Below are 26,787 nucleotides of genomic sequence, written 5' to 3' on the forward strand. Positions count from 1 at the left end.
AAGGCAGGGAAATTTTGGGAAAAGACACAATACTAATTCTTAAACCATTTCCCCCATGATATTAGCTGCAAATGTATACAAGAGTATTTAAGAATAATACTTTTTTTGGTGCATAAGGCACCTACTGGATAACAATATACATGAGAATAAAAGGAGCAATTTACTATTTCCAAGCAGTTTACAGTGTGTACCTAATCCCGAACACATGGGCCATTCATAAATCCATATAGATTTATAGACTATAGCACTACCAATATAATAACAAGTATTCATACAAACATCCACTCCACCACACATCGGCACAGAGCATAACCAAAATACCCAAATGCCCATAAACTCTGTATCCCAATGTCTGCAGAGGGACTCAGGGCATGAGACACCTGAACCACATCGCCTACAAACCACTGTGTAGTTCAAAACAAAATATTTTCATTTTGGTGAAGATTTTTTTGTTTAGGAATGCTTGTTTTTTTTAATTGGAAAGTTGAAATGTTCCACAGAAAGCAAACATTTTGTGTGTGTGTGTGTGTGTGTGTGTGTGTGTGTGTGTGTGTGTGTGTGTGAAATCTTTAGTTGAAAACTGATTTTTTCATTAAAATGTTCAAATAAATAAAAACATCAGATAATGTAATTGATTTGACCAGCCCTACTTGCAAGCAATATTTCACCTACTGTATATCACTAATTACCCACTGCTCATAAAATGTGATTTGCCATTGTTAACCCATTGTGTTGTATGCCTTGCTAGATTTAGGTAAAAAACCTTTGTTCTGCATTGTAAGGGCCTAACAGGTTTGCTAATAGTTACCACTGTTGTTTTTAGCCACCTGCTAGCAAATGTTGACAGTTAATTTACCTGCATGTTTATTTACCTGGGCACCATGTCCTACAGTTTTCTTGTCCTCTTCCTGTGCATTGCATTCCAGTTCATAGAATGCTGTAAGAGAGGAGCTAATCTGTTAATCCAGGGACCTGACCACTGTTCCTTGCTTCACCATGCTGCCAAGACTGGGCACCTTGAAATTGTGAAATACATCTTAGAACATGGTGAGTAATTGTATACAAACCTACAGAGAGTCATGTTCCATTAAGTGTCATTGTGATAAAATAAAAGTTTACTCACAACTCCTTACCAGTCTCTCCTGCAGCATGGTGCCAGGGATTTGGTATTGGGAAGAAGTGTTGAAGCTGGCCCTAGATAAGGAGGAAAAGAGTGAAGAGTATAACAGGACAATTTTGTAGGAGACTCAGCAGGGCCCTGGGGCAAGATGTATGTGTTGGGGCCTGGCTTTGCACCCCCAGAAGAGGTAGGGCTAAGGGCAGAAGGGGCAGGACTGAGTGCAGTCAGCCCTTAACACTGCCTAGATGGTGGCACGCCTCTCTTGCTCTCAGAGACACTTGGAGTGGTGCTCCAGTTCTCTGTCGACAATTCAGAGGGGTCTGGGGCTCTAGCCACTGCTGCAGTAGTGACGGTGGTAGTCAGGAGCTCCCAGCCCCTTTGAATCTTTGGGCCCTGGGGCAGTTGCCCCCATTGCACCCTCCCCCCCCCCCATCTGTGGGAGATGAACCCTTTTCAAAGATTATAAAACCAGAAGAGACCACAGTGATCTACTTTGATCTCTCGCATAACACAGGCCATAGGACTTCCCTAAATTCTGTATTTTCCTTCACTGAGCCCTCTCTCCAGACCACGTCCCAGAACACACTTGGCCTGTGTCATCCCCAGTATTTCCCTCAGGCACATCTCACATGGGTGCATCCCTGTTGAATTCCAGCAAGGTTAGACTTACGTGAAGACTCAAGATAAAATAGTAATTGAAGCTAGTAGAAACAAGAACAGGAAACCCAGGAGCACTTCTGAGATGGAGTCTCCACAGCAAATAGAGAAAGTGTGAGGAGGCTCTGGCAAGGGTGGATGTTAGCAAAAATGATTTACGGGCATAAGATATTAGGAAGTGTCAGAAAACATCTGAAATCAAGATATTATGCAAATCTGTCATGCATTTGTCCATCCAAATCAAATTAGATATGCAGAGGCACTGAGAACCTCAAATATTTTTAAGGAAAATTGTCCCCCCCCCTTGTCCTCTGTTTTATAAAGTGAGGTTTATAGAGCATTTCATTGACACAAGTTAATGTTTGTGGGACTCCTAGGTGTCATAGCTTAGGTGTAGCTTTAACAGCCCGTGTTGTAAGGTGTAGAGTTTGCTGCATGTATTGAGGAATTTTAGCTTGCATGGTGCCATATATTTTGGAAATGCCTTGAAAATGTGCTCATTCCATTTCTTGTTTTAAGTTGTAATGAGCTCAGCGAAAGGGAAGCTGTCAGTTTTTGAACATCTCACTCCTTCTCCCTCCCCACAACAGAGTGCTATGCCTCCTGAGAAATCAGAGAGCAGGTTTGGTGGAGCAAAGAGGGGGAGAGAGGAAGGAAGGGAAGAAAAAAGTAATTTCACACAGAGAGACTATTAGAAATTAAAGACAGAGAGTGATCTCAGCTGGTCTTCTCTCCAGTGGTTCTTGCTTTTCAGCTCTTTTCAAGTGAACTTCCCCTCTCACCCCATTCCCTATTTTATTTTCCTGGGTCTTTTTTATTCTTTCACCTCCCCACACATTTCTATCTTTTGTTTTTATTTCCCCACCTGCTGTTTTTCTTGACAGAACTCTCACTCATGCATTTCCTTTCCGGATTTCTATTGGGTTATTTTGTCCTTTCCCTCTCTTTGCCTCAGTCCCCTTTTCTTTATTTGCTTCTTGTCCCCAGTAAAACAGCCGGCTCCCCACTGGGCCAAGATGACAGTGCTGTTAGCTTTCCCAGTACCAGCCTTTCCCACATCTGTGCAGCTTTTGTCCTGCACCAGAGGGGATTTGGAATGGTCGGCTGGCAGCGTCAGGGAGACTGATGTAAAAATGAGGTCCAAAAAGAGGGGTTGGGAAATGAGAAGGAGGGCGTGAGATGGTTTGAGAGAAGCACTACTGAACAGAAATAAGGGTCCAGCTTTATATTATGCTTGACTCAGTGCCTACAGCTTTAGCTGTAAACATAAATGAACAAAACAACACTCTGGGTACCATATTGTTCTGTGAATTGCTTACTACCAGTCTCTGACCCTCAAGCTAGCTGTGATAGTTAGGATGCTCTCATAAATAGCTGAGTTCAGTATAATATCATATAAACTCCCTTCACTAAAATGGCACAACATGTGCTGGCTTTAATCCCACTCCTTTATCATCCGAGACCAATTACCCCATGCCCTTCTCCCCTGATGCCCTTGCCCAGTTCCCCTTTTTGTCCTTACTCCATCTACCAAACACTTTCCATACCCAAGCTATTGTCTTTCTCTTTCCCCAAAACACTCCTTAATCAATGTTGTCTCCATGCCCCAAAGACGTTTGTAGGTATCTGGAAGGGCCAAAGCTCCAGTTGTGTTTTCCAGCATGCAACAGTGTATTACCAAACCCTGATAGTGGGCAAATAGCAGTTCAGCAGTTGAAGAGCATTGTTGCCTGAAAAGAATACTTTTTTGGACAGACACTAGATTTTTTTTCTCACATTGCCTGATTCTAATGGAATGAAAACGTCCAGATTTCATGTTCCCAAGCAGATGCTTCAAAGCCTCAAGGAGCTGCCTCTTTTTCTCATTCCTCCATGTGTCTAGGTCTCTCACCATATCTTACTACTTTTCTAGTCAAAGGCTTGACTATGGACGACATCATTGTTGCTTCTTAATATTGAGTAACACTTTGAAAATGTGGCGTGTTGGATGCTGCTGAAGCATTATTGTTGGACTATGGTGAAGACTTTCCAAGTAGAAACTGAGTGTGCTATGTCTATAGCACCCACTGTCCTGGCTGTGTGGGGAGTGGACCCCTACCACACAAAGCAGCAGGAGCATAGCTGATGAATTCTCAGTTGCCATAAGTCCCCATATGAGGTTAGAGGCCACTGCAACAGCAGCAGCCAGTGGAGCCAGTTGCTGGTAACTTGGAACAAAGGATGGCCTGTGGAATTCTTTAAAGATTTCTACAGTGTTAGAGTATGGGGAATGGGATTGCTTGTCTGACCTCCCACAATATGAGAATGCTGGAGGAAGGAAGGGGGCCACCTACAACTCCAGGAGAAAACCACCTGGCTTCCCCTGCTGATAGTGAAAACATTTTTTATGTGGGAAGGGGTTCAAGCCATTGGGTCCTGTTGTCCTCCCAGCCACAGAAAAAAAAAGAGGGATTTGATTCTGTGCTTTTGTTATGAATAGTATAATACTTGGTAATTTCAGGCGTGATTTGATGTATATTTTTCACAGTCATTCAACCTGAAAGTTAAAGTTGAATTGGGGGATATGAATCCCCAGGAAGTGAAACTTCAGAGAAAGGTTCATCATTCCCGCCTCTAACCAAACCCACAATATTACTGGGTAGAACAATAATCAGCCAAACATAGAATGTAAAGCACACCATGTGACGTATCTTGAGCTCTTACCCTCACTTACAAGTCCCATGTAAACTTGAAAATTTGTCATTCTCATCAACAAATGTTGGTCCAATTAAAGATATTACCTCACTCACCTTGTCTTTCTAATATCCTGAAACCAACATGGGAACAACTACACTGCATATGACATGCATGACTTTCTTTCACAGGTCCGTCTGAGTTACTGGATATGACAGACAGTGAAATGTAAGTGCAACCCACTTGACACCCACTTCCTTCCGTAGTTGTTTGGTTTCATTTTACTTCCATTTGTCCCCACTGGAGAGCTCTTGCTGCAATTTAAAAATTCAAATAAAAAATGTGCGAGAATGGCAGATTTCTTAAAAAGGATTCCCTACTCCAGGGAGGACCCCCTCCCCAAAGCTACAAAACAAATTCCATTTCTCCCCTCATCTGCAATTGCCCTAATTCTCCTAGAGGAGAACAGGTGAGATTTGTAGAGGCCCTGACACTCACTGATCCATCCAGAAGGTTCAAATGGGATAATAAAAATCTTCTCCACTTGTGGGAGGGCACTGTCAGCAAGACATTCTTGCTTTCCATTGGAATTTATCTCAAAGGGTATGTCTATACAGCACGCTTACTTTAACATAAGCTATTTTGGAACTTTTTTTCCCCCAAAATAGCACCTCTATACTACAAGGAAGCCTGGAAATTAATCTGAGGCAGGCTTCCTTAATGTGGATATGCTACCTTGATTTAGAGCCCCAGGAGGCACTGAGGAGTAATTACTTTGAATGACTCTGGGGAGGGTCCACACTACTGCTATTCCAAAATAGCTGTTTTGGAATAAGCACTATTCCTCATGGAATAAGGTTTACAGATTTTGAAATAAGCCATCCGTTATTTCAAAAATATTTTGAAATAACGGAATTGCTATGTAGATCTCACATTGTTATTTCTGAATACCGGCCATTATTTTGAAATAACTGTGCTGTGTAGACATACTCAACTAGAACCCAAACCATTTTGGACTTGATGGGGTTATGCCACAGCTGCTCTATGATTAGGGTGGACAGATGCCTCAATTTTATAGGGACAGTCCTGATATTTGGGGCTTTGTCTTATATAGGAGCTCACTACCCCCAAACCCTGTCCCAATTGTTGTTTGGTCATTCTGTGCCATCTATACTGAGGTGCCACAAAAGGGTCATAATTGGGTAAGCATACGCTTGTCAGAGGGGAGCCTAGTGCCTTGCAACTGCCTTATTTCCACTGAAGTCTCCACTGCAGGGAATGTTCCAGAGTATGCTGGAAGAGGGCATGAAGAGGTGTGCATGGAATGTGTTTATGCACCAGTGATTTTGCACCATGCAATGGTGCAAGTTAGGGCAGTTCTCAGGGATTCCCTAGTGCAGGGCTACTCAACTTTGGAAGCTCCGGGGTCCAGCACATGCCTAGGGCCGCAACTTAAGTATGGTTGCATATACATGCAAATATAGATGCAAATCTATGCAAATAGCTTTTTACACTGACAGGCATGAATACAAACTACTTCCCACAATGCCCCTGTGCTCCCTGCATCTCCTCGCTGGGGGCTAGAAATGCCAACACCCTGTACCCATCTGTTTCAGCCAGCCCATCTGCTTACACCTTTCAGTGCTCACCCAACATGGGAGATGCTTCTCTGTTGTGGAGCCTGTGCCCAGTGGAGACCATGTTCAAAGGAGCCCACCTGCGTGTCGAGCCCTGCATAAACCCAAACCGCACTGCAGGCCACAAATTAGTGGGCTACGTGCAGCATATTGAGTAGCCCTGCCCTAGACTTTGCCAGAGGTTGAACCATCCACCATCTAATCCTTCTTTCTCTGTACTTGCTCTTACACTAGTACAAGCATAAATTTGTCCCTTAGTTGTCAGGTGGAAATCTAGTGCTCCATCTTTGGTTCAAATAGCAGGTAGAAGAGATTTGTCCTCTGGTGCCCAATTAACATTTCAACTTGGCCATGTGCTGAGTCTGAAATTCCTTTCAACACACACGCCGGTTAGCTCAATATGTGTGTGAAATCTGCTGTATCTTGAGAGGGTCGTTTTTGGCATTTGTTTTGTATAGATGTATAACGACCCCCTCCAGTGGTTATTGCCATTAACAAGGCTTCCCTCCATGCCCACAGAGAGCACACATTATCCTCCTCCTCATATAAGGAAGACTTCCTCAACTGCAGTGGTATTGTGATATACATGAAGGCAACAGTTTCTGTCTCTACATTCTGTGAGGCCCACTCACAGGATATTGGGGCAGTCAAAATCAAGACTATCCTGTGACAGTCAACACGGTTTAGTGCTTTAAAGTGAATGCAGATGTCCAGCTGTAGAGGGCTAGAATACATCTCACTGGTAGAGGTTGGGAAGAGAGGCAATCAGGGCCCAGGCAACAATATGGTGCAAGCACTGACTTTGGCATGCCAAAGCTTTTTGAATTCCATGCTTCTGTCCCTGCTTGCAGGAGCCAGAGTGTCATAATATTTAGTTTGATTAGGATATAACAGAAAACAAACATCACCACTTTTTACCCTGCAGCAAATTAATAACAAGGCAGCTAACTTCCAGCAGCCAATAGAACCATACAATACTGGAACTGGAAGGGACCTGAAGAGGTCATTGAGTCCAGTCCTCTGCCCTCACAGCAGGACCAAGAACCATCTAGTTCCTCCCTGACAGATGCTTGTCTAACCTGCTCTAAAATATCTCAGATGAAGGATATTTTACAACTTCCCAAGGCAATTTATTGTAGTGCTTAACCACCTTGACAGTTATGAAATTTTTCGTAATGTCCAAACTAAACCCCTTTGCTGAAAGGTGGTGATCTGTTTCTGTAAGAGTACTAATACGAAGGATATGCATGAAGGTTATGTCCACACTACAAGGTGGAGCATCCACATCTCAAGTGCGTTTTTTGCGCAAAAAACCAAAACAGTAAATAGACAGGACAGAGGGCTTTTGCCAGTAGAGTTATTCCTCTCCCCACAAGGAATAACTCCTTTTTGCGCTACAGCTCTTGAACAAAAAGGCAGGTGTGGATGCTCCGCAGGGGTTTCTTGCGCAAAAAGAGCACAGGTGCTCTGATGGCTGTTCACAGAATGGCCATCAGAGCTTTCTTGCACAAGAGCATCCATGCAGTGTGGACACTCTTGCGCAAAAGCACATTGGTTTTGTGATGCATTTTTGAGGTGTGGACATGCTTTAGCGCAAGAAGTTTTTGCAGAAAATCCCTTCTGCAAAAAGCTTCTTATGCAAAAACCCTGCAGTGTAGACAAAGCCAAAAGCAATAGTTTCTTTTCCCTTCCCCACCAACTGGTAGTGCTCCATCTGCCGTATGAGTATTATAGATTGTTCTAATGATCCAGAGGGCATGCATGTGAAGGGATAAAGTGTCCATGTCTATGCCAAGGACAACAGGAGAGAGCCTCATAAAAATCCTGCATTTTTCCTTTTAACTTGCTGCTGGTTTCCTCTGCTTTGATTAGGGGTGAGACAGCATTGCACAAGGCAGCCTGCCAGTGCCATCGTGGCATCTGCCAGCTCTTGGTGGAAGCGGGAGCGTCTCTAAGAAAAACAGATTCCAAGGTAACCAAACCAAATGAACCAATTATAAAACACTTTAGACAAGCAAATCCAATCAGCAACTGTCCCTGCTGCCTGCAAGATTGAGGGCCTATATGTTCCAAGAGGCTTTTTTTCAAACAGGACTTTTTATTTAGAAAAGTGTCTTGCTATAAACAAACACAAGAGACCCCTGTGAAATCCCCCACCTGGGTCATCTTTGCCATAGCAATAACCTGTCCAAAACTGTTTTCTCAAATGGAGGCCAGAATATTACCATCTCTGTGTTGGCTGCAGCAATCACTAATTAGGAATCCCAGTTTGACTCGACAGTGACTATGAGGTATGGAGATGGCCAATCCCTTTCTTAGTTTCTACTTTCTATTTTATCCTGTCATGCAGGGCCAACCACAATCTCCCCACCCTCTTAGTGTCAACTCAAAATTGAACAGATCTAATGAGCCTGTCTGAGCATGAAAAAACACATATGGGCAACATTAGGCCAGGGATGCAGCCATGGGTGAGTCAGGGCCCACTCACTTAGCATACAGGTCCACCCATTCTCAGCCTTGCCTCTGCTTCCACTGGGCGTACCAGGTGGTGGAGTAGAGTAAGCCCAGGCACTCCAACCCCACTCCGTGCTGGGCAGGCAGACAGAGGCAAGCCACTACCCCGACTCTCTTTCCCGGCAGGCAGAGCAAGTGGGAGAGGAGGGGGGGCAAAGTGGTTGTAAGGTTCAGGGTGCACATTTTTATGGGGGCTCCAATTTTTACAGACCAGAGCATCTATCCTCCACTTCTTTCAAGGCTAACTGAAGGAGAGGCAGCCCCATCACTGCTACCCCTCCAGTGATTGCCCACCCAGCCAAAGTCAGGGCCCACCCACTTGTCCCATGCTGACCATGCCACTGAATTAGACATTATAAAATTCAACCATTGTGGCAATCTGACTGAATATCCACAAGGGTTTCACAAATATAAATAAAGGTAAGCGTGGTTAGGGAGGCCCACATTACACCACATTATATGGAGTACCAGGGTTTCTTGTCACCCCATCCGACCCACCTTTGAAGGTGCCTCTTTAAGCTGCTCTTCTGGCAGGAATTTGGTAACAGCAGACAATCTGTGGGCAGTGGTTGAAAGGTCTGATTAAAAAGGCAGCTAGACTACAAGAATCGAGAATCTAAGGTTTGTTGATACATGAAGTTTGAAAGACGCTATTATCGTATTTTGCAGTGCAAAGTAATCTGTTTGAAGAGAAGGGTCACCTGTTACTTTTGGATCATAATACTGTGGACAACAGTAGTTTACTGAATAATACTGTCAGCAATGGCTGAAATACAGACAAGTAGACACTGACTAGCCTGATATCTGTCTTTATCACCCCAGAGGTGTAAAGGGTAGGATGTTCTGACATTTGTTGGTGTATTTTCACTATTTTTCAAAATTTGACTATCCAGATTCCTGGTTTTAGGTTATAACAACTTTAAAATAACATGGCAACAGTAAGATACACTAAAGAGTGATTATCAACTGAAGTCAGCTCAACACAGCGCCTATAGACTCAGATGTTGGAAGCTTCTAGTAGTGTTGCCTATGACCTGGGTGGGTTTCTTTTTATGCCTCAACTACAGTACTATTCAGCATGCACATATGCAGTGTACACAGGCATTGGAGAGGAACTCTGCTCAATCAATTTTGGTGTCTATATGTTTTTTGTCAGCCAGTGCAAACCACATAGTGTCTTGTAAAGTTGAGTTACTCTAAATCTGATAAAGAGTTTAAGTAGAAGGAAGCCTGGCAGCAAGGCACTTACTAGTCTGAGGAGCCACACAGAGAATAAAAACATTTTCATGGAGAACTTTAACTTGGCATGAGCCAAGTTGTCTCTTTACTTTTCTGGTTCTCAATTTTCTTTCTGTACTTCTAGTGTTAACTTCTGTGGAACATAAATTCATCTTGTCTTCTAAAAATGTTTGTGTGAGACTTTCTATCTGTGTCCCTTCATTGTAGGGTCAGACACCTAGAGACAAGGCTCAGCAAGCTGGGGACTTAGATTTGGCTTCCTACCTAGAAAGTCGTCAGAACTACCAGATGGTTTCCCATGAAGACCTGGAAACTGCAGTCTGATATCCATGAAGAGGAAGATAATCCTAGGAAATAACAAGGCTGACCCTGAGACACTCAGGCTGAGAGGAAGAAGCTGATGGAATCAATGTCTCTCTCACTCTCATGCAAAATATCTGAGGACATGCCACCAGTTTCTAAGGGCTAATGAGTCTTGCCACGGAACTGTGGTGTTCCCATGTGATGGTCCATTCGGGATGAGGTGGAACACTCAAAGGTCTGTGGAATCCATGGGCCACAGAAATGTACCCTTACTGCTTCCAGCAAGTAGCATGAACTTCTCCCATGTTCATCTGTACAATTTATTTTAAAAAAATAGGAAAAGAAAGGGAGGAAAAAAACCAAATTAACTTGGACATTAATAAACCAACCAACCCCTTCCTCTATTCCTACAGTGCCCTACATTCCTTTCTCTCCCATCCTTCTCATTTGTCACCAATTAAATATCTATTATCTCTGTATTAATTCTTCACAAATAGACAGATGATAGGCAAGATGTTGAGGAGCTCTGGATGCCCTTTGAAAAAAATGACTTATGAACCTGCTAAGTCCTCACCTACGTCTCCCTCAGAAGTTGAATTCTCAGTGTTTAATTGCCAGGGAGATTTTTTTCTCTTTTGGAACAAATTATTTCTACCGCCCTGTTCTATGGGGTGCTGGGTCTAGCTAGCTTTACAGCAATGACAAGAGCTAGCTTCTTAATTGTCATTAAATAGATCTTAAAGGTGTTCTCATGAAATGATATTTTAATAGAAGGGAGTTGCTGTGTGACATTTTGTGGTGTCTTCTGACAGGCCACACAGTAGCCAAAAAGATGTCACATGTCACCACTCTGCTGATGATGACAGACTGATTCTGCTCAGGTCTGAATCCAGCCTATAATTATCCACTGGGGGCTTCTGTCAAATTGTGTTTTTAAGATAGGAAGAGATCAGAGTATGATGGATGTAGTTGTGGTTGACTGACTTACTAGCCTTGCCACTTTGACTTACTGACTCTTATAGTTAAAGAAACGAAATTGAAAGCATCAGCTGTCCATCTAGGCTTGTTGATATTAGCAAGAGGATGAGTACCACATTAGACATTTTAAAAATAATAAAATACAATGAAAACACCTCTACCTGAAAATTTAGATGTGCAGATTCAAAGAGGGGCTTGGAACAAAGCCTTTAAAGAGAAATTATCCTATTCAAAATAAAACAAACATAAATCATTAACCTCTCATTGCTTGCCATAGCATTACAAACATGCATTGCTTAACTGTTGTCAGGCAAGCCATGGTTTCTTTGTTCTGCTCCTTACTTTCCTGACCCAAAGAACACCACCACCAAACATAGGAAACCTTCACACCCACACCCATATCCCCAAACATACTCATATATACAAAGAGGCTACGTCTACACTGGTGCGTTCTCACGCAAAAACTCTTTTGCAGAAGAGTCCTTCTGCAAAAACTCTTCCAGAAGAGAGCGTCTACACTGGCATGTGTTTTTGCGCAAAAGATGTGCTTTTGCACAAGAACATCCATGCCAGTGTAGATGCTCTGTTGCACAAGAGAGTTCTGATGGCCATTTTAGCCATAGGGCTTTCTTGCGCACGAAATTCATGTTACCTGTCTACACTGGCCTCTTGCGCAAGAGCAGTTGCGCAAAAGGGCTTATTCCTGAGCGGGAGCGTCAGAGTTCTGGCGCAAGAAGCCCTGATTTCATACATTAGAATGTCAGTTTACTTGCGCAAGAACACGCGGCCAGTGTAGACAGGCAGCAAGTTTTTGTGCAAGAGCGGCCGCTTTTGCGTGAGATCGTGCCAATGTAGATACAGCCAGAGTGTTTACATTAAGGTTTTCTATCACTTATGAAATCCAGCTGTCAGAAGTAAGGGGGCTTACACTTTCCCTTAGTCTGACCAACCCTGCAAGAATTGTCAAGACTCAATCCTGGCATAACAATTCCAACACTAATTGAAAATCTAGTTTTGTCTCTCTTTTCACTTGCATTCACAAGGTGTAGGTTTTTAATGGTTGGTCATTCTTTGGATAAGTTTTTCTTCCTTTAATAGCAATTGTGTGAATGAAATTGATGTGATTCTGGTGAATTTTTCTCTCCACTTTTTTAAACAAATCATTTTTTTGTTTTGGCAGATGAGGGGGAGCTGACTAATAAGCCTTTTCATTTTTTGTTTTGTTTTCAAAGCTCTATTCAATGTGAGCAAAATATTGTTCTGTGCTTCTTCCTCTGAAAGAAAATTATATTTGTAATCTACAGATCAATGGTGACATGAAACATATTTTGTTTTATTTTCTCTTTTCACTTATCTTTCTAAATTTAAAAACAAAAGATAAAGGCTCAGTTCTTCCCTTGGATACTCCTCCACTGGTTTCCATTGAGGGCCAGTGTATACATGCAAGGGCAAGAAAGCAAAGTAACATTTCTCTGTGTGTGTGAAACTTCCTTAAACACAACCTCTTTTTGTGCTGTCACTGAAGTCTGTCATTATTTCCCAGCTGTGAAGAAAGGCATGCAGTAACACTGCTGTATATTCACACTTAAAAATGCTAGTATCCTTTTTAGCTTTTGGCTGTGTATTCAGTATGTTAGGAATAGAAGAAGTGAGATTGAAACCTTGGGCTAAATTCTGTCCTGTGCTTGGGGCATGGGGTCAAGATGATCCGAGAGCCAGTTATAATTCCCTGATTCTCAAGCTTCCCTGACTCCCACCAAGAAATCAGTCAGAACAGTTTAATAGCTGCTCTCACTTTTGGTAACTGGTTGCGGTCCATAGGAAATCATACAGTGGTTGCGAATTACTTCAGCAGAATTGAGCTCCCCCTCTTAGGAACTGATTTTCTCCTCCCATAATGTGCCCTGAGAACTGGGAGAATGGTCAACATAGCAGCTGCCTCTTTACATCACTTAAGAGTTCCCCTTTGCAGTGGGAGTTTTCAGCTTGGCATCTGTGGCCAGATTTTGCCTCCTTTGTGCCATTCATACAGTTTAAGGGAGCTGGATTCCCACATGATGATCTGGCCTTCTATTTTTCTCCTGCAGCTGGAAAATGATGCTTTGACTAGAATGACACCATTGTGCCTCTGTAAAGTACACTCTGAGAACTCTGTAGGAAGCAGTTACTGTATGATGAAACTAAACCCCAGCACTGAAGACAGAGCAGAACTTGGCTGTCCACAGTGCCTTTTAATCATTGAGGTGTGCCAACACACTTCACAAACAATGTGTAACATCCTGGGGAAATATTGATTTACGTAGATAAACAGAGCATATATTTATTCTCTACAATGACTCTCTGACAGCCTGGAATATCAGAACCTGCCTCACTGAGGGTATGTCTACACTACCACCCTAGTTCAAACTAGGGTGGTTAATGTAATCATTCGAAGTTGCAAATGAAGCCCGGGATTTAAATATCCAAGGCTTCATTTGCATCTTGCCGGGTGCCGCCATTTTTAAATCCCCGTTAGTGTGGACTCCTTGCCCGTGGCTACATGCGGCACGGAGTAGGTAGTTCGAATTAGGCTTTCTAATTTGAACTACCGGTACACCTCGTTCCACGAAGAGTAACGGTAGTTCAAATTAGAAAGCCTAATTCGAATTACCTACTCCGTACTGCGTGTAGCCGCGGGCACGGAGTCCGCACTAACGGGAATTTAAAAATGGCGGCGTCCGGCAAGATGCAAATGAAGCCTTGGATATTTAAATCCCGGGCTTCATTTGCAACTTCGATTGACTACATTAACCACCCTAGTTCGAACTAGGGTGGTAGTATAGACATACCCAGGGGGAGGGAATGCTGGGTTAGGACCCTCATAGGGCTTATTCTTTCTAATGTGCCATTGGATCCTTGATTCTGGACAGTTAGCAGCAGCAAGCAGACTGGGCATCAGTTTAATTTTACACATGTAGAGAACCTATGAGGGTTTGGTGTCCATCTCGGCATTGCACTTCAGTGCATGAATTGGGCAGTGCCCAAGTTCTTGTGTGGGCTGGGAACCCACTTACACTCAATTCCAAATTATTTTAATTTATTAAAACATATTTACTGTGGGTATTTTCCTACAAGCTATAGTGTTAAAATTGTAAAGAATTTAGGAATGATCAACCATTGAAACTGATGAACTGGTAGACTATTGTTAGCCCTCTAAATCTGCCAATATAGAGATTGTCTTGCTATAGAATGTAGCAGTGCTTGGGTTGTTCCATTGTGAGTGCGACCCTGTCCCATTTTAAAATAAAACTGAGGGGGCAGAAAATATTTTTAATGATAAAAACAATTTTGCTACTTAACATTAGTTATTTTTATTATTGTATATGCCAATGTTCTATAAATATATAGCTCTATATACATGATTTGATAAAACATGACAAGATTTTGGGGAGTTACAGCATCCCTGAGGCATTGTTACAAGGCATGATTGACCATGTAGGAAGAAGTAGGCCATGAGAAGCAGTAGATTTCAAGGAAATTACAGCTCTTGGCTATAAAATGGAAATAAAATATAAAATAACTCTCAGTCCTCTGTATTTGTTAGTGGTGTACATATGGGCAAAGGATCACCAGTAGTCAGAGAAAATATTTCAGTTATTCTTTGGCCACTCTGAACAGATTTGTGATGGTCAAGCTGTGCTTTAGGAGCCATCTTACAGTTTATTATCTCTCCATTTAGGTTCTGTTGCTGACACACCTCACCTTTGTAGCTCCCAAAAGTGAAAAACAACAACAATGGATTCATTCAATATCAATTTACAGTTCAGTTGCAGCTCCATAATAGACAAGAAAGAGCTGTTAGAGCACTAGATACATAAAGAAAATAGAACAAAATAAATGCTTTGTTGCCATTGATCTTCACAATTGTATGTGTATAGGTGGTCCTAATTTGGATGAACAAATGAGCACATGGTTTTGTAGTGGTGTGTTCTATTTAGTTCTGGGATGTTTGAGCTTTTTAATCACCCTTTTTTCTCACATCTCTTTTTCATCTTTGCTGTTTCATTAATAGAGTGCCATGAATTGCAATGAATAGCATTAACATGCCAGGTCTCTGCCCTGCCAGCTGGTATTTTCTATCCAGCTATTCCAGATGCTGCACTTGGGTGCACCTAAATGTTGATGGTTCCAATGCTTCGAACTCACAATGAGAAGTACCAGCAGAAAGTATTACATGGACAGATAAAGTGGTAGCAGTAAGCTCCTTTGGGCTTTCACACATGTAATGACACCGAATACAAGGCATGCTGGATTTTTGTGAAGACCCTGAGAAATTCTGTGCAGTAGTCCTGTCCCTGCATCTTGTGGACTGCATTTATACAATGGTTCCTTGTGCTGATTCCTTTGAAATTCATCATTTTCTCTTTCCCCATTTTTGCCTCTTGTTTTTGTCAGAATAAAGGGACTTGGCCAAGTACTTTGTAATTTGGTGTTTAAGGTTTTACTTTCCATTGTATGTAACAGCTCCCTTAGCACTTTGAGAATAATATTTCTTCTTGTATGTGTTTTGACCTTTCCTGTTTGTTGAATGGTACATTTCCCTCCTTTTTCTCGTGGAACACAAATCAACCTGGCAATAGATTGTTAACTTCCTTGTTTGTCAAAAGCATCATCTAGAAATGTCTTCAGTACTGCAGCATTTCTGGGAACAGTTTGAGTAAACTCATGCCTTGCTAGTTGCCCCTGAAAGAACAGAACAATATTACCAGATTTAAACTGGTGGGTGTCTTCTCATTTTGATTTCTTAACAAAATAGGCAATGACTTTTTAAATAAATATTTAAAATCTGGAAGAGCTCTTTATCACTACACTACACTATATGCCAAAAAATCATTGGAGAGTGGCACATCTAATTCTAGACTTTTAAATGGCAGAAAAAGATTCTTGAGTTTCGCTGCTGCTACTACACCAAGAAGTGTAGCATGGAAGGCTTTGTTGAGTAAGGGAAAGGGAAAGGTCTTAAGGGTGATTTTAAACTGCCCTCCCATAGCTCCCTGAGTAATTTAGAACAGTGGCTCTTATAAGGTACAGTACCCTCTCCCTGAACTGATCTGCAGACTGTAGCCCCTGAAAATTTCTGTAGCTGCATGATTACAGGGACTTTGCTCCTGCCTCTGGCATGCTTCCTACACCAAGTCTTGTGATGGGGCCTGGCTGTCCAATGCAGTATACCTACCAGAGGAATTTTTACTGGGCTGACTAAAGAATTTAATGACCCCCTGTGTGATACTGCCGCTGTGGCAGGGAAAAAAATCCCTCCCTCAAGCCTTTTTTTTTTTACTTGAGTGAACATAGTCTGCTTAATCATCAGAGAATTGATCCTAAGTGCTGAATAACTTCAGTGCATAAAGCAATCAAGTTGCATTTTGTATACAATCATTTCTATACACCTTTTGTATAAGATGATATTCCAGCTCTTGGTGCAGTGTTTTATTTCTTGCATAATATGAAGTATGAGTCTTTCCCACAGAGGCCACATATATCCAGTGAGCAAAAGAGAGGCAAGGAGCCTATTCTATGTATGCTTTAAAAATGCCCCTTCCAATGCGGCTGATAGGGGTTTTTGTTGTGTAAAAGAAGGAATCTATTTTAAACAAAAATATTTTTTGTTTTTACACTCGCTGAATTATTGTGCACAAAACTTGATTTTTAGCACATTTAAATATATCAGATTATGTTGGACCTCCCCCAAAACGTTGAGAAATGCGACGATGTGAAGGGGAGCTATTTTTCAAATTAAAAATGACATGGCAGAGATAAAATGAAGAAAATTCATTCTGAAATATTTTCCATATCAATTGGTTTTCATTTTCTGGTCATAATCTTACAAAGACAGAAGCTGAATTGTGAGCACTCTATTAAAACTGTGCAATTATAGTTTATCAATGATTTTACAACTCAAGCTTTCATATGTACAGGGTGTACATTCTAAAACATAAGGAATAGACACCATCCCTTTAAACAATATATCATTAATTATATAATTACTACATTAGAGACCGATTATTATCTGTATTCATTAATTTCCGATTCCACAATTAGTCCCAGCCATGAGGTACTCGAGGAGAAAGGTCTACTCACTGTGAGGTATCAATATTTGGCCCTTACGCAGCACTAATTATTAAAAAATACTTAAGAACAAAGACATGTCTATTAACAAAGAAGCTGAATAGATAAAAACGCATATCAATTAATTTGCTTTAAACACAGAATTTGCACAATACAATTCCAGTGTTCTACTACAAGTTCTTTGTCATACAGTAGCAATTTAATTAATATATGAACCATAGTAGCACTTAATCTTTAGTATATGCTTAAGGGCATCATGGTTCTAACTACCTTAATGTCTGTTAATTATCATATTTCTCTACAGCCTTCAGTCTAGGGTGGGGGGAGTATAATGCATTTTTGATTCACATCTAATCTATAGGAATAATGTTTTAGTTACTGAGAAAAACAAGACACTCTTAAAAATACCAGACCTAGGAGTTACTTATTTGGTTACTAATACTCTAATTAACAGTTTCATTTCTTGAGGGTATGTTTTATTCTGTGGAGCACTATGATATTTGGGGGTGGGAAAAACTAATGTTACATTCAATATACCCTGAAGAGTAGATGTCAATTGAAGACCACAGACAATTTTTTGGGGGGGGAGCAGGCTGAGTTAAAATATTATATAAGCCATTGAATGTTTTTATAAGGGTCAATTTTGTAGTACAACTAAATTTGTCTATTTTTAATCAAGTGAGAATACTGACCTGCTGTTCTGAGCTCAGTGTTTTTCTTTATTAAAACAATCCCTACATGTTGGGGAAGGACTAGTTCCTGCTTGTCTATGGCCTTACAGTACAAAGGTGCATGAAATTCTGTTTTCAACTCCTGAGATCTTTACGAATACTAAAGAAAAGCCATATGTTGAGTGAATTTTAGACATTCATACCTCCTCATCTTCCACTGCCAAGGAGTTTTCCCCCATAAAGGTTGCTAACAATGCCACCCTGAAATAAACTGCCTCTTTTATCATGTGTTGCACAGCAAAAAGGCAAGCACCCTATCTCCAGCCCTTCTTCAGTCACTTTTTATCAATTTGCTTTTTCATGAGCACCAAGTGAAGATAGGTGTGTCTGTTTTAATAGGAAGCAGACCTAAATGTGCACCTGGCAACTGGTCTATTCTGGTTCAGTGCTTCCTTGTGGGCTTGCTATTACCAGAGCAGTATTCCTTCTGTGCAAGGCATTCTGGGGTATGCGTCAGTCCCCTGGGCCTGTAGATATGGTGGGATAGGTAGCAGCAGGGGCAGATGACTTTTTTGCAGGGCCCCGGGCAGCGTAACTCCGCGGGGCCCCCCCTTTGCCACGGCGCATGCACGGGGCTTTTTTAAGCGCGGGACCCAGGGCGGCCGCCCCGTTCGCCCTGCCCTATATCTGCCCCTGGGTAGCAGTAAGGGCTAGCAGGAAATGGGAAATAATTTAAGTTGGGCTTATTTTATATTCCTCCAAGCTGCTCTTTGCTTTTCCTTCCCTTGCTCTCCAGCCAATGCCCATTTCTTCTTCCTTCTCTTTCCTTCCTTCTCTTTCCTTTATTATCTCCAGCAAATTTCTTTCCATTCGGTCATTCCTCACATACCACTATTTCTCTCCTCCCTGCCTTCTGCCTACTTTATATTTGCTGAAAAGGCTCCTCCTGATTCTACATATCACCACCTTCTCTGACCTGCTCTGCATGTCCAGCATCAGAGGGGGTTCTGCTAGATAATACCTCCTGGGGTACTTCTGAGTAGTGAGGACCTGCCATGAGTAGGACTGTGGATCTCTGAGGAACCATTTATGGGCAGGGCTGTCAAGTCAAGCAAGCAGTCCCTAGTGGTGGAATGAAGCAGGAGGAATTTCCATCATGTGTCAAGATTAAGGTGTAGGAGGACAGGAGCATGAACCATGGGGCCTTGTGGTTTTGGTTGTGATATGTCAATCACTTAAGGTCAAATGCAGAATAATGGAAAGCATTCTCAAATAGTTGTGCTTTTTTCATGACTGACACCTATGCCTGGTCATCTTTATCCTACTGAAGATTTTTGTCTAGGACAAATCATTGTTTTGCTGTTTAAAGATTTTGCAGGGTATGCCGACTTCTTCCAAAAGATTAATGGCCATGGAGTTTTGAGGTGAGCAGGGGTTGGTCAGGCTATCAAACTGACCCAACTTTTTTCTTCCCCAATCATTTCCTTTCCCAAAAGATTCTCAATAAAATGAATGGCCTGTCTGTACTCATCCTGCATCTCACAACATCATAAAGAGATGGAAAAGACTTAAAAGATCCTCTATTCCAGTCATATGTCACTGTAGAATAGACTCCCTAACATACTGCTGACTCCTTAAATCACTGAATAGTGTTGGTGAGAGAGAAAGTGGGAGTCTGAGCCTGCAAAATGGTAAGCAAATCCTCCTGCAGAGGGATGAGTACTCTGAACTCCCACTGACATTTGTCTATTTTTTTTCTATCTGAGCTGTATCAGAACCTCATAGAACTGGGTCCTAAATGTGCAGAGAAACCCACAGCAATACACCAATGCTACAGGGGGAAGTGACCTTTCTTCCAAGACTACCCATGCCAGAGATGCTAGAGGGAAATGTCTCTCAGCCTCACTTTAGATACCTCAGTTAAAGACCAACCGTTCCAAGTAAGTCTGTCTCACCCTCCTTTTTGTGGAGGTCTTCAAAGATCCCTGTATTTTCTTTTCTACTTTCCCTGGTCATAGGGAAACCCTTTCTCGCTGACGAGGTTTCGCACATAGTCCTCTCCCAACTCCATCAGCTCCCTTGTAAATGTCAGCACTCAAGTGACATCATCTACTACCAGGAGTTGAGGGTTTTACATTGCCTCCTCTTCTGAAGGAGGACTGACTAGTCCAAGGTTAAAGTACTTTCCTAAAGGAAGCTACAACTTGCAAATACTAGTCATTGTACTACAACTTCTTGCATATCACTCCCAGAAGCTCAGCAAGGTAGAGAGCCATCTTTGCCTTTTTGCTAAGAGGTGGAGTATTCATTAATGTTCTTCAGCCTCCATCAGTGACTGTAAACAGAGCACCAGAAAACATGTTCATATAAGGCAACTCCTTACACTTCCCTGACTTAAAAATGGGAAATCTTCACCCAATGAGGTGAATTTTGAGGAGTGGGCTTCCATGTCCTCTGGACAAAGTTTCTGACTACTTATGGAATTTCAGTATTGCCTTTTGGTCAGTGAATAGACCCTATTGGTGCATGTGACAGGTTTTTGTTTTGTTTTGTATTTTTAAAATCTGATCATTTGCTTCTACACAGCTTTAGAGAGGCAATGAATTTTCTGCCTTGAACCACATTCAAGATGTCATATTATGGGCACAAGTTGTTCGACATGGACAAAAATACCCATCTAAATAGTGCTGAAACTCTTCTTAGATGTTAATGAGAATGTCATGTATATAGGAATTGTTCACATTTGAAACTGTCTACAAGTAGCTCAGTGGGAATTTTGCCTGAGGACTTGTGAATTTGACCCATGGTTTTGTTACCCCCAAGAGTTTACATAGGGATTGATCCTCATATTAATTATATGTTTGTGTCACATGTATTTAAGTCTAGATAACCATGTGTTTATAGGGTTATTCCATAATAGTGAGAATGCATTTATAGTAAATATTAAGTAAGCAGCATGTCTTTATAGAGAGGCATTGTGGTCCAATAGATAGGGCAACTGACTGGGAATTAGGAGAGCTAGGTTTTAATCCCGTCTTTGTCATTGATCCACAATGTGATGTTGGGCAAATCACTTAAACCTCTCTGTGCCTCAGTTGTCCCATCTGTAAAATGGGGATAATAATTCTTATCCACTTTGTTAAAGCACTTTGAGGTCTATTGATGAAAAGTGCCATGTAAGTGCTATATATTATTAATCATTATTACCATTCTTCATTGTGCCTTGCAAAATTTGTCCCATTTAGTATCCTGCTTCTTTTGGTGCCACATTTTAAAGGAAAAGGAGGGTCATTGTTCTCATTTTTATTTTAGAATACTTGATGTAGAGAATAGTGTTGGAAGACGACAAGTTCCTGAATAGGAGATATGCACTTTTCATGCTTGATTTCAATGTTAAAATATTGCATATTAAAATGTTTACTCAGGTGATGTTTCCTTTGAATTAGGGCATTCAGGTGGCCCTCTCCCTCCACACACCTGGTTGATGTGCTAGGTATGTTTTGCCAAACCCCGTAACATCTGAGTTTGTTAGCTAAGAATTCAAAGATCACAGGCTTTCTCTTTTTCTAGGCAAGGTGGGAAGGGGAATGTCTCAGATACCCCTCTCCCATTGTCTGCGTTCCACCATCAAAGGTGTCATAGCATCCCTTCCTCTAGCCAGGGAGTACTGGATGCTGCACCCTCTGGAGCCTGATGGTGCAACTTTCTTTTAGCCTAAGAGGGTTACTGGGGAAGGGCATTCATTCTCAACTGCCTACTCAGCCTAAGGGGCTGAGTTTTATGCTCTTGAGACCCAGAGAGTCAGGAATGACACATGATCCAGAATGAGGAGATGAATTAATGGAACACAGAGAACTGAGTAATCCTTTCCCAAAAAGGGACAAGACTGATTTAATGCAAAAGTACACTTGGATTTTATCAGATGACCAGGAGATATGGAGAGGTGTGGTTGTCATGATAAAAGGGCTGAAATTTCTATTAGGCAATATGATAAGTGTTCATTTACCACTGTCATGAGACTCTGATAAATCAAAGCCTAAGGGCCAAATTCTGAGCTCAGTTACATTTGAGTTAGTCTGGAGTTACTCTATGGAAGTCACTCCAGATTAATACCAGTGTAACAAAATATCAGAATCCAGACCATGTCTTCTAATATTTTTATTCTTCTATATAAAACAATAAAACCAAGGCATACACATCCATCTTTAGTCAGCATTTCACGGGCATCCAGAGTTCCAGAATTTGTATATCTCCTATATTCAAATCCACATCTGTTCCAGGAGTTGTAATAACATCACAAAGGGCTCTTTTATGCTGTCTGACCCCTGCATAGTGCTCCAGGGACATGCACTGAGAGCATGCCAGCTGGTGGATGGAATCCAAGCAAAATAGCAGTGAGCTGATGTATTTAATAAAGGATCAGGGTGCTGTGGAGGGTGGTAGCAAGGAGAAAGAGGAAGGGGGATTTTTTTGTAATAAAGTGACAAGAGTATTTTCTTCCCTAAATTTTCTTGCAGTTCCTATTTATACAAAGTATCTTGATCACTGTGTTGCTAAAAGAGGTTTTAAATGTGAGCTAACCGGAAAGCAAGGGAAACCTGTAAACAACAAAATTACCAATTGCTATTACTTTTGGACACCTTTGCTGTATTGTGAGTTGTGTGGAAATGTACAGAATAAAAATGAAGAAGCTCACTCATTGGTTGGGCCAAGTTTCCTTGTGGTATTTTTCAGTGAAACCAGAGTACTCCAGCTGTCAGTGCTGCAGAATGATTTTGAGATCTGAGGGCAGTAGAAAGCTTGTGAAGCTGGCAAGAGGCTGTGAGTACTTCATTAGTGAAGAGTGAAGCTAAAAGCAGGTTGAGTTGAAAAAGTGGAACTCTGTTCAACTGTGTGCCCTATTCTGTCCATTGTGATGCATTGCTCCAGCCCGGTTCCTCACATTCCCTTTTTCCAGGTGTCCCTCAGTAACCGTCCCTCCAGGGATCCAAGAGGCTTTCACTCCAGTGCCACTGATGGGAACATAGTGAAGGCTCAGTAGCTCACATTTTGGAGCATCAGCCCCTTCCAAAAAGCTGCTTATATAACTTCCCCTGGGCACCATAGTGGCCTAAGAGGTTGGTGCACTAGTGTTTCACAATTGTTTCTTGCACTATTATCCTTGGCCCTTGTTAGTGCACATAATAACCCCCTGCCTTCCTCCTCCCTTATGTTCAGCTTCATTGGCAGCCTGCTCTAAAGAGAATAAGCAAGACTGAAGTGCATGGGCCTACATGTCAATTGAAGGACTTGCCCATCCTTCTAAAGAGCCCAATTTTCAAAAGCTTTGTTCTAGTGGCCCACCCTCCATGCAGGAAAAACAGGTTCTCACTTTAATAATGTTTTTGTCTTTATCCCAGGGAAACATATTGGCTACGTCTACACTGGCATGATTTTCCGAAAATGCTTTTAACGGAAAACTTTTCCGTTAAAAGCATTTTCGGAAAAATCGTGTCTAGATTGGCAGGATGCTTTTCCGCGAAAGCACTTTTTGCGGAAAAGCGTCCGTGGCCAATCTAGACGCGGTTTTCCGCAAAAAAGCCCCGATTGCCATTTTTGCGATTGGGGCTTTTTGGAGGAAAACAGTACTATGCTGTCTACACTGGTCCATTTGCGCAAAAGTCTTTTGGAAAAAGAATTTTGCCTGAACGGGAGCAGCATAGTATTTACAGAAAAGCACTGATGATTTTACATGAGATCGTCAGTGCTTTTCCGGAAATTCAAGCGGCCAGTGTAGACAGCTGGCAAGTTTTTCCGCAAAAATAACTTGCCAGTCTAGACACAGCCATTGGGTATTTGTTTCCACTCAACAGGAGTCTGTAGGGGCCAGTATTTGCTGACAGGAGCAGGGAGCAGAGAGGTATAAGACAAGAGAACAATCTATTTTTGCTTTAAACCAGAGGGCTTCCATCTCTTTATCAATTATCTGAGCCTGAGTTGGTATAAGACACTCACCACCACAGTCCCTCCTGCTCTTTGGCCTCGGCACACCCTCTGCTGGTCTATTCATGTCCATTACCTGCCTACTTTTGGCATCTCCACCAGTTGTTAGACCCTATGCCTCTTCTGGACCATGGTGCCCCTTGCCTCGCAGTACTGCCCAATGGCAGTGACCCCACATTCTGGGATCCTCCCTTTCCAGGGAGCCTCAAACCCTTATGCCCTCCTTGCCTCACTGATCCACTGCCAGTCATCATCTAGACCAGCGGTTCCCAACCTTTTCCAGATGGGGACCCATTTTGACAATTCAAGAAGACTTGGTGACCCAGGGCAATTTGAAAAAATGTGTGAATGGCTCCTTAAGAGCCATCTGAGGAGACATTTGAAATGTAATGGCGACCCATATTTGGGTCCTGAACCATAGGTTGGGGAAACCTGATCTAGACCCTGCCTCAGAGGCAAACTGCAGTCTGAAATGGCCTCTCATCATTGGCAAGGGCGTGTGGACCTGCTGCCTTCTGTTGCCCTCTCTGCAGCCCTAGTACTCCTCAGGCCTTGAACGCAAGGCTTCAGCCTGGGAGTTCGTCTGGCAGTGCTCTGTCACAGGTACCCTCTCTAGCCTACCGGGCAGGCAGGTCCTTCCTGCTCCATAGCTGGAGTAAGAGTGAGCAGCTCCTGGCCAGCCATCTTTTTATATAGCCCTGTCAGGCTCTGGTTGCCTGTCTCAAGCTTTCTTCCAACTGGTTCCTAGCCTCAGCCCTCTCCAGGGCTGTTTTAACCCTTTCCATTCCAGTGCTGGGCAACTGCCCCACCGCAGGCATCTTCTTTTTCCCTTTGTGAGATTGTATTTTGGTGGCTTCTGCCTCCTCTGTTGCCACTTTGGCTAAGGAGACAGCCTGCAGCACAGACATGTCACCACCAGCACATGGTTCTGTCATGCTCTCCTCCATCTCACCAACAGTCACTGCTCAGCTGCTGTGGAATCATCAGCATCCATCATTCTATGTCTCTTTAGCATCCTACCCCTTCTTTTCCTGCAGTTTGAGCAAGTCTAGCAATACAATAATCATAATAATAATCACAATAATCATACTAATGAAAGACTAACCCTATTGTGTGTGCAGGAAGAGAGGGGGAATTGAGAATATGGAGCTCTCCCACAAAACTGCAAATGCCATGTTGTTTTTGTTCCCTTTACCTGAAGGTGTAAATGTGTCTCAACATGGAAGTGTCACGTCTTGGGCTCTATTCCACACATCCCTCCCAAATTTCTGAAATGCATCAGGCTCTAAACTGTTTCTTTAGTCAGAGAAAGGAGGGCTGGATGGGGCCTCAAGAAGACATCCAGTCCATAGCCCTGTATTGACATAGGCTTAAATACACCTTGTCATGGAAATCCAGACTGAGGGGTGGAAGGAGAGAAACACTTTTATTAAAACACAGCTGTGGGAAGTTTCAAAAGGAAGACTTCAAAAATCAAATGTCCACAGTAACCTTATATACATTAATGATTACACACAAAATAGAATAGACATTACATAAACTAGTAACAGCGTTATGATTGGCTTAATGCTCGAAGCCCCCCTATCTCAATATGCATAGATAAACTTAGTTGCATGAGTGTTAGGCTCATCCCTGAAGCAAAAAGCTGGTTTCAGTAGGTTCACTTATCTCTCAAACATAATGCAAGGTCACGTTCAGTCAGTTGCATACACATTCCACAGTTCCTTTCAACAACATACATTTTCATTCTCATTTCCCCCCTTTGCACTATTTGTGCATCTTACATCTAGGATCCCATCCCTGCGTCCTCCGAAACAGAGGTGTAGTCCTGTTCAGTGTACTTGGAAGACGGATCATACTTCTATATCCATCAAAACCTGTATCTCAATTTCTTATTTCTGTCTTTCCTCAATTAACATCATGCGTTGTATTTCTTCTTCTTTTTCTGTTTGCTGCATATTAAGGTACATTAGGCACATTTCTTGTTTTAAAGCTGGGGTTAGGGAAGTGGCAGCAGTATTTTTAAATTTTTGCGGAAAAGCATCCTGCCAATCTAGACGTGCTTTTCCGAAAATACTTTTAACGGAAAACTTTTCCGTTAAAAGCATTTTTGGAAATTCATGCCAGTGTAGACGTAGCCCACAGGTTTAACCTGTTGTATCTGCAGAGCCATAAGCTTTTCTGACATACTGTCCTTTTTATCTTCCTGATTTTGATAACAGCAGCATCTAGTAATATAAGCAAAGTGTCTGATTGCCACTCCACACAAATCAATTTAACAGCACTAGAAATTTTAGGTTGCCACCCATTAACAAAAGCATTAACAATAGCTTTTTGAGCTGTTTCCTCACAAGCTTCAATACCTGAGTGCTGAGCAAAAACCTTTTTCAATCTATCCAGATAATCTGCAGGATTTTCACATTTATTTTGCTTGCAAGCATTTATTTTTCCCCAGGCTGTCCATTTCAGACAGGCATTTAGGATTGAGTCCAGGATTGCTTCTCGATGGTCATTTAAAGCATCTTGTTCCCATACAGGTTGTCTGATAGGCCAATGAGCCTTGTCTTTTAATCTGTCCCATACTTCATCAGAGACTATCAGGCGCATGAGTTGATTAACATCAGTCCAATTAGGACTGTAGCATTCAAATAGGATTTTCAGTTCAGATCGGAATTTTTGCGGATTTTCTCGAATATTTGGAAAGTTTTTAGCTTTAGCAGATCTGTAGGTGACCATGGTGCATGCACTGTGATTTTACCTCTGGATGATGGATACTGGCAGAGGGGATAATTAACACAATTTCCTTTTTCACTACCTGCAGGTGAAACCTTTGAATCAATATTTTCTAATTTTTGGAGCTCCTTAGCTATCTTTTTCTGCCTCTTAGCCAGTTTCTTTGCTTTTT

General features: G+C 42.0%; 1 protein-coding gene across 11 annotated transcripts in view; it reads left to right on the forward strand.

The window, feature by feature from the left end:
- The window catches only part of DGKI (diacylglycerol kinase iota), a 319,613-nt gene extending 306,067 nt beyond the window's left edge, over window positions 1-13,546 (forward strand). For 10 of the 11 annotated variants that reach the window (XM_075940098.1, XM_075940048.1, XM_075940058.1 and 7 more), the window contains 4 exons: window positions 927-1,047; window positions 4,642-4,678; window positions 7,960-8,059; window positions 10,048-13,546. In XM_075940098.1, the coding sequence (XP_075796213.1) occupies window positions 927-1,047; window positions 4,642-4,678; window positions 7,960-8,059; window positions 10,048-10,164 (375 nt within the window). In that variant the 3' untranslated portion in view covers window positions 10,165-13,546. Of the gene's footprint in view, window positions 1-926; window positions 1,050-4,641; window positions 4,679-7,959; window positions 8,060-10,047 lie in introns of those variants that run through there. The other variant, XM_075940105.1, reaches the window with a different exon arrangement.
- The last annotated feature ends 13,241 nt before the right edge of the window (window positions 13,547-26,787 follow it).

The sequence above is a fragment of the Pelodiscus sinensis genome, chromosome 1 (genome assembly GCF_049634645.1).
Source record: "Pelodiscus sinensis isolate JC-2024 chromosome 1, ASM4963464v1, whole genome shotgun sequence".
In the NCBI taxonomy this organism is placed as follows: Eukaryota; Metazoa; Chordata; order Testudines; family Trionychidae; genus Pelodiscus; species Pelodiscus sinensis.